Source organism: Bos taurus, chromosome X, assembly GCF_002263795.3.
Source record: "Bos taurus isolate L1 Dominette 01449 registration number 42190680 breed Hereford chromosome X, ARS-UCD2.0, whole genome shotgun sequence".
NCBI classification, from domain to species: Eukaryota; Metazoa; Chordata; class Mammalia; order Artiodactyla; family Bovidae; genus Bos; species Bos taurus.
Window position 1 is genome coordinate 96820890 of NC_037357.1, and position 8695 is coordinate 96829584.

An 8695-nucleotide genomic window follows, 5' to 3' on the forward strand; every position below is an offset into this window, starting at 1 on the left:
CTGCAAACACAGCATTCATTCTGTGGTCCATTGGACCAAAGAGTAATGTTGACACTCAAGTCTTATTATCTAAGAAATATATTTTATGAGGCTGTAGCCTGCCATAGATAGTGATTCTTCTGATATCTGGGCAAGGCAGATTCCGGGCAAGGCAGAATCTGGAAAGGATTCACCATTCTAGGTGTAAAATAAGTACACTGGTAATTCATGGGAAGACATCAAAACATCAACTTTAACAGGAGTTTGTAAGAAGTTTATTTCAATCATCTTGGATGATTTTGAGGAGTTCAAGATGTCAGTGAGGAAGTAACTGCAGATGTTGTAGAAATAGCAAGAGAACTAGAAGTGGAGCCTGAAGATGTGACTGAATTGGTGCATTCTCATAATAAAACTTAAGTGAATGAGGAGTTGGTTCTTATGAATGAACAAAGAAAGTTGTTTCTGGAGGTGGTGTCTACTCCTGGCTAAGATGCTGTGAAGATTATTGAAATGACAACAAAGCACTTAGAATATTGCATAAACTTAGTTGATAAAGGAGCAGCAGGTTTAAGAGGATTAACTCCAATTTTGAAACAAGTTCTATTGTGGGTAAAATGCTATCAAATAGCACTGCATGCCACTGGGAATTCATTTGTGAAAGGAGTCAATGGATATAGCAGTCTACACTGTTATCATATTTTAAGAAATTGCTTAGCCCCCCCAACCTTCAACCTTCAGCAGCCACCACCCTGATCAGTCAGCAGCCATCAAGATGGAGGCAAAATCCTCCACCAGCAAAAAAGATCGTGAACTTTAAAGGATTAGATGATGGTTAATATTTTCAATTAACATATATATCTTGGATTTTTAAACATCATGTTATTTATTTCACACTTAATATTCAATACTATAGCTAAACATAATGTTTACATGCATTGAGAAACAAAAAAAAAATTGTGACTTCGTTTATTGAAATATTCATTTTATTGGAGTGGTCTGCAAATGAACCCACAATATCCCCATGGTATGCCCATGTTGCATTTTATGGTGTTCTCCCTATCATTTTCAGACTTACAGAAACATATTTATAGCATCAGTAATATGGGTGTTTTGAAGAGATAAAGCTATCCTAGGAGATTTTAAGTCACCAGAACTGCAATCTTCAGAAGCTTGTATAAGACTACTTGTTTCATTTTGGAGGACTTCTTTGGACTGGAGCAAAGCAGTTGAAACCACTTATTATTCATTTAACAAATACTGTTTGAATACCTACTCTGAGTAAGGCACTTGAGATAAAAGATGAAAGTTCTTTCTTGAGTGGATTTGTAGTCTAATGGGCAGACACACAAAGTAAACATTATATCTTAATGTAGTGAGGCTCACTGAATCTATAATGCTAGGGAATGATTTAAACATCAGAATCATAGTTTTAGAGAAGAAGGGATATTAGGAATTATTTGTCTCCTTGGGTTACTCTGTAAGATTGTGAGCAAGAATTCTATGAAGATATATAACCAAAGAGCTTGATTTAACTGTTTGTCCTGAATTTGTGTGCCTGGTAGATGATCTTCTCCCACCTGTCACCCACTCTTCTAAGCAAAAATAACTTGGCACATATTGGTTTGGGGAATTATTTAGGGGGGCACTATTTGTGGAACATAATGACATGATATTTACACATACTGACCTTCTGACTTTCAGTATGTAAGTTGTATATGTGTGTGTACACAACTATGGAATTCTAGAGAGCTTGAAAATACCTTTTAGTATATATAGTTTTCCTGCTTTCTCGAAATTGCTTCCTTGGAATTACTTTCTTACAGTATTGGAAAGTTATCACAACTCCAAAGCCTTTTTGCTTGAGAAACATGGGGAAGTAAAAGATCCACACATATTCTGCCCAATCAGCTATTATTTCCCTGTCTTGGAAGGTAATAAAATGTGGAGGCAGCCTGAATTTCTGCTTTGCCTCTCTTTCCTGTTTTCCTACATTTCTAGAAGAATTATGGCCTTTTTAACCCATAATGATATGAGGCCTTCTCTTCTCACCAGTAAAGAGTAGAGGAATGAGAATGAGGAGTCTAGACTTCCCTGGTTTATATTGCCATCTTATAAATTATATACAGGAATAGACATGCAGACATTCTCATTTAATCCTGATAACAAAGCCTTGACTTGAAATAGGTGAAATTATAAATACTTTCTCTTCTAGTTTTCATATTTTCCATATGAACATGTAGTAATTTTATAATCAGAAAAACTGCAAATATGTACTACAAAAAACTTAATTTTTTTCTTTCTCTACAAAATTGGGGGTCACAATTTTGCCTCAACATCCTGCTTTTTCACACATTGTTCTTATATATAGATCTCCATGTCATTAAATATTCTTTGAAAAAAATGGTTTATACTAGCTCAGTAAATACATATATGAGGATAAACTAGTTTTATTTATTTTCAGAATATTTAAGATAAATAACAGAAGATCTTTACAAAGGAACATTATGGAACAATTAAAAAAATATTTCCAGAGTATTTAATAACTCTGGGAAAAGTTCATGATATGAATTTAAAAAGAAGCTGTAAAGATATGAAAGTTGCTCCCAATTTGTGAAATACAAGCATAGATTTATTGAGATATCAGAAGTGTTAACATTTTGGTGTATATCTAGATGGTAAGATTAAGGTTAGTGTCGGTTTTTATTTCACTGAATTTCAGAAAATCTCCACAGTGTCAGTACACTTATTTTGCATTCAGAAAACTATACATAAAAAAGCATTATCATGAGTGATCAAGTAGAAAATATAAAGGAGATTTTGGATCAAGATGGTGGACTGTACAACAGCATTTACTTATCCTAAAAAAAAAAAAATTGTATGGACAAACTCTGTGTGTATGTTGAATATTATTTTTTAAAAAAAGCTTTGTGAGGAATTCCTGGAAGATAGAAAGCAGATGGAGAGGCTGTGGAGGAGGGTAGTGAGTGACAGACGGCCAGAGAGTAGGAGGAGGGGAGCCAGACAGTCTGGCTTGGGTTTGAGGGAAGCAGTCGGGGAGCGCGTGAGGAAATGAAGGAGAGCCTGAGACTATGTGGACGAAAGCAGTGTGCGCACTAACCCGCCCTGCTGCTGCTGTTGCTGCTGCTGGCTGAGCGGAAGGCGGAATGGCGGGGGCGGGGGCGGGGCCGAGGCTGAGGCTCTGGCGGGCTCGGAGGGGTCGGGTTCCCGAAGCGGCAAAAACCCTGGCGCCAGAGTTAGGCCGAGCAGAGAAACATTGCTAAACCGAGGCCGCGCGGACTTCTCAAAGAACCGCCGCCACCGGCGACTTTGGCGCTGCTGCCGTCCTCTTATCTCTTTCCCGTCCTCTCCTCCGTCGCCGTTCTGCATCCATCGCACCATCGATAACAGCTAAGTGGTCAATTCTGGGGACTTAGGGTTGGGAGTCGGGGCGGGCTCAAGGCGCGGACAACACACGCAAGCCCGCCATCTCCAGCGGCAACCGCCACTGCTTGCAGATACCTCTCCGGAGCGGGAGGGAACACTGTCAAGAGGCCCCCTCTGTTCTAGTGCCCAGAGTTAGAGCGTTTCTGCCAAGCCTTAGTGAGAGTCTTGCCTTTCGGGAAAGGAGGAGAACGGACAGGACAGGATCTGTCTTTTTTGGGAGATCACGAAAGAAAGATCTCATACTGGATAGCGTTGACTTTTTGTTAGTTTAATCTAGCAAGTGTCAACGTTGCCGAGCCTCCTTAAACCCTAGCCATGTCGCCCCCAACAGTGCCTCCAATGGGCGTAGATGGCGTGTCCGCATACCTGATGAAGAAAAGGCACACCCACAGGAAGCAGCGGCGCAAGCCCACTTTCCTCACCCGTAGAAACATAGTTGGCTGCCGCATTCAACACGGCTGGAAGGAAGGCAACGAGCCTGTGGAGCAGTGGAAAGGCACCGTGCTTGAGCAGGTTTCCGTGAAGCCCACTCTCTACATCATCAAATATGATGGCAAGGATAGTGTGTATGGGCTAGAACTGCACCGAGATAAGAGAGTTTTAGCGCTAGAGATCCTTCCTGAGAGAGTGCCAACTCCTCGCATTGATTCGCGCCTGGCAGATTCCCTGATTGGCAAGGCAGTAGGTCATGTGTTTGAGGGTGAGCACGGTACGAAAGATGAATGGAAGGGCATGGTCCTGGCACGAGCTCCTGTGATGGACACTTGGTTTTACATCACCTATGAGAAAGATCCAGTCCTTTATATGTACACACTGCTGGATGACTACAAAGATGGTGACCTGCGCATCATTCCAGATTCCAACTACTATTTCCCTGCAGCAGAACGGGAGCCTGGAGAAGTTGTCGACAGCCTTGTGGGCAAGCAGGTGGAGCACGCCAAAGATGATGGGTCCAAGAGAACCGGCATTTTCATCCACCAAGTTGTGGCCAAGCCATCTGTCTACTTCATTAAGTTTGATGATGATATTCACATTTATGTCTATGGTTTGGTGAAAACACCCTAAAGATTCGTTATACTATTGCAGAAGTTGTGGAATGATTAAATGTAAAATATGTTGTGTGAACTTTTGAGAACAGTTTTGGTGTCAGAGGTTAAAGAAGTTATTAATTACTGTGCACCAAATTTACATTGACTAGTTCCACAATTTTGCCCCAAGTATACTTTGGTACTTTTTATATTACCTTGTTCTCTAATAAAATTTTTAAATAGGATGTTAATAGAAAATTGAAAAATTCATAAAATTTCAACAATGGAAAACTAGATAAAGAAAAATAAATGGTGTATACACACTATATCTTCCCCTCTTCCATTCTTTGCCTTACCTTTTTTTTTTTCTCCCCAGGTAACAAATGTTAAGAACATAATGTATATCCTTCCATGTTTTCTCCATTTGCCTAAAGGAAATTTGTTGTCCTTTCTACAGAAACAGCAAGCCACATTATTTCTCTGTAATTGCTTTTCTCACTTGATATATTCTTCTGGTCAGTAACTACAGATATCTCTCGATCTCTCCCATGCCTCTGTCTCTTTTCCATCTCCCCCTGGAATGTATTTCTGTATATGGTATAAGATAGAGGTCCAACTATGCATTGTACTTATATTGAATGCTGAATTGTACCATCACATTGTTAAATGAATCACTCATTTCCCCTTTCCTTCTATTTCTCCTTGTCTTCCTTCTTTCTAACAGCTGCATACACAGTACATACTTATTTACCAATATGATACAATTTATGTACCATTACATTTTTGATGGTCTTTTAAGTTATTTTCTTTTTTTTCCATCATAGCACTGCTACAATACATACTGAGGCTTTTATTTCTATAGAGTAGCTTCCCAGAAATGGGACTGCTAGGTAGGTGTATATTTAATTTTAAGAGTTACTACAAAATTGCCATCCCAAATCAAAGTGATCATTTTCCAGCATCTCCTACAGCAGCACACTTTGGTATTTGCAAACCTGAATGGTGAAAAATTACATAGTATTGTCCCTTTAATTGACAAACTCAATGAGTTTTTTGTTTTTGTCTTTTACTATTTGGACTTTTTGTGATTGCTAATTCTTATCTTTTGCTCATTTTCTATCAAATAGTTGATCTTTTCCTTATAAATCTGTAGTAATTCTAAATATGTTTTCTATGTTGTGCTTATTAGTCAGTTGTAGCCCACATGTGTTATGGTTTTCTCCATTCTATCATTAATATTGACTTTATTGATATCTTCTCTTTTTTACTGTATAGTTTTTTTTTTGTTTTTGTTTTTTAATTTAGATTCCTATCTCCTTTTAAGCTTTTGGGTTTCTTGTCTTTTTCAGCTGAATGCTCCCACCCCTAGTCATACAAATGTTTACCTACATTATTTCCGCATTAAAGCCCCCTCGGCGTGTCACTAATAACTATGTGATCCATCAGGAATTTATTTTTGTGTATGGCATAAGATAGACGTTCAACTACACATTTTGTTCACATTGTATACTTGGTTATGCTATCACATTTATTAAATAAATCACCCATTTTCCAGTTTCTGAGCCAGTATCACATTATTTTAATTGTACTAGCTTGACTTGGTCAAGCTATCACATTATTTTAATTGTATCACATTATTTTAATTGTAATAGCTTGACTTGGTAAAGCAAGTCCCCTGTCACTAGTTGTTTTTTTTTTCCTTTATGTAATTTGTCCTAGACATTCATTCTTTGACATGAAATTTGTCAGCATTCTTTCCACTTTTAAAAAAGTGTGATGTCCTAGAATTGTATTATATTTCTGCATTTCTATTAGAGGATGATTTTAATAGTAATATTAATTGTAAATACTTGAGAATTTCCGTACATCATTAAAATTTTTTGGTTGTGTTTTTGTAATGTTCTTCGTATAGGTTCATTACATCTGATTAAATTTATCTCTAAATATTTTTACAGTTTTTGTCACATTTTGAAATGTATCTTTTCCTCCTCATTTGTATTTTTGGCAATATATACAAACTAGAGTTATTTTCCTTCTATTTTCATCTTATAAAATCCTCTGAATTATACGGGGTCTTTTAAATAGAATATTTGGGACTTTTTAGATATACAATCATCTCACCTGCAAATAAAGATCATTTTATTTCTTACAATGTTTATATTAATCATTATTACATTATCTGGATTCTCCAAAAAATGTTGAATAATGATTATGACAGACATGCCTGTCTGGTTCTTAATTTTCATGGATTTGTCTTTAGTATTCTCTATTAATATGACATTTACTGTTGGTTATTGGTAAATAGTCATTAACCATTAACATGTTTAGGGAATTTCATCTCTTCCTGTTTCACTTAGCATTATTACTAAAAGTGGCTCCTGAAGTTTATCAAATATCTTTTCAGTGTCTATTGATAAAATAGTATGATTTTTTTCCTTTAATTTGTTGGCATAATGAATTAGAGTGGTAGGTATTTGATATTGAACCAAATTTGTGTATCTGGAATAAATCCCACTTGGTCATGGTGTAATAATCATCTGATATATTGCTGGATATTATTAACTAATATTTTATTTAGTATTATTGTATTTACATTTCAAAGTGAAATTGTATTTTACAAGTTTTGTTATTAAAATTGTGCTAGCTTTAAAAAATGAAATTACAAGTTTTCAACCATTTTACTGTGTCCTGGAGTAGTTTAAATAGCATTAGAATTATTTGTTCTTTAAAAACTAGCTAGTAATGAGCTATAAAAACAGTCTAATCCTGGTGACAATTTCAGTGGTAGATCTTTAATCCACTTTTTTATCTCTTCAATGATAATTGGTTTATTCAAGCTTTCTGTTATAAAGGAATGTATATTCCTCTGTGAAATACAAAATTTAAAGTTTTCTCTATTACAGGCTTCTTTCTTGTATTATTCAGATGCTTTATGTCTTTGTGTGCTGTATATGCATATATCTTAGATATGTTCAATTTTGAAAACATTGTAATAAAGCCATCTCCGACTGTTTTAAATTCTCTTTGAATTTTATTTTGAAAAATGAAAACATAGTATGGAAAGTATGAAAGACATAAGAAACATCTATTTACCTTCACTTAGAATTAGCAAATGTCAATATTTGGCATATTTGCAAAATATAAAGTTTCCTTCCTCTGCAGAGAGAGACACTATCATGAATTTAGTGTGAATCTTGCTTATGTTTTATTTTTTATTGAAAATATACCATAGTTGAAAATATACCATAGTTGATAATAGTATTGATTTCTGTATTTAAAAGAAAAATTCAACATGAACAGTAAACTTTAAATCATGTGAAATTTCTTTTAATTTTTGTTGTAGGGATCTCCTTTTGTTTCCAATTGGGAAATGGATTGCAACTGCAGAAATAACAGTAACACTGACCTTAGAATGCAAGTTTCTCTTCTAGGTACTTTTGCCACTCCTGATATCCAGGCTTGGCCCTAGCCACAGCACTGGCAGTTGACTAAAAAAGACAAAATTTCACCTCTCAAGGACATTTTATCCTGACTGTAGTGAGGCAGCTATCCACCACCCACCACTGACCTCAAGATTAGAAATAGACCTTATATTTTTCCATGATAATATTGGCGTTATCCTACTTTCTGACACTCAGAATTAGGGCTGCCCCCAATCCTGGAACTATTTTAAGAGTTTGGGACATAGCAGTGGACAAAACAAAAAGCGTCCTTTAACACATGGTCTTTTATCTTTCAAGTAACCTTCAGACAAATAACAAGATGTAAGGTGAGTACAAAACACTACAAAACAACATAAAAAGAGTGTGATAAATTTCATTAAAGGGTTAGATGAGTGAATATGTACTAAGTGACAAACTATATAGTTTGTCTTCAGACTACAACAAAAAATACAACTATATATACATATATATATTTAGATATATAATGTTGTTTCCTAGTCCCTGATCTCTCACTTGGCCCCAAGTTCTGAACCAAACATTACATTATTCCATGATGACGATGGACTTTTAACATATAGTAAGAGAGTGAGGCTCAGCCCTGGCCTAGAACCTGGAAACAGAGCAGTGAACAGTCTGAACAAAATCATTGTTATTTTAAAGGGAGATAGAAGGCAGCCATGACCACCTTTATACCCCTAACCCTTAGGACTTATATTGTCTCATCATGATTTGGAAATATCCCACAACTTTTTAGTCAGATCAAATTTTCACTCTGGGTCTAACTCTGTTTTAGAAGTTAAA

The 8695-nt window shown here is 36.1% G+C and overlaps 1 protein-coding gene across 1 annotated transcript; it reads left to right on the forward strand.

Annotated features, from left to right (window-relative positions):
* Positions 1-3192: 3192 nt before the first annotated feature.
* On the forward strand, positions 3193-7469 carry SPIN4 (spindlin family member 4). The gene has a single exon (XM_005228274.5). It carries the CDS (start codon positions 3739-3741, stop codon positions 4486-4488), a length of 750 nt encoding a protein of 249 aa, XP_005228331.1. The 5' UTR covers positions 3193-3738; the 3' UTR covers positions 4489-7469.
* The last annotated feature ends 1226 nt before the right edge of the window (positions 7470-8695 follow it).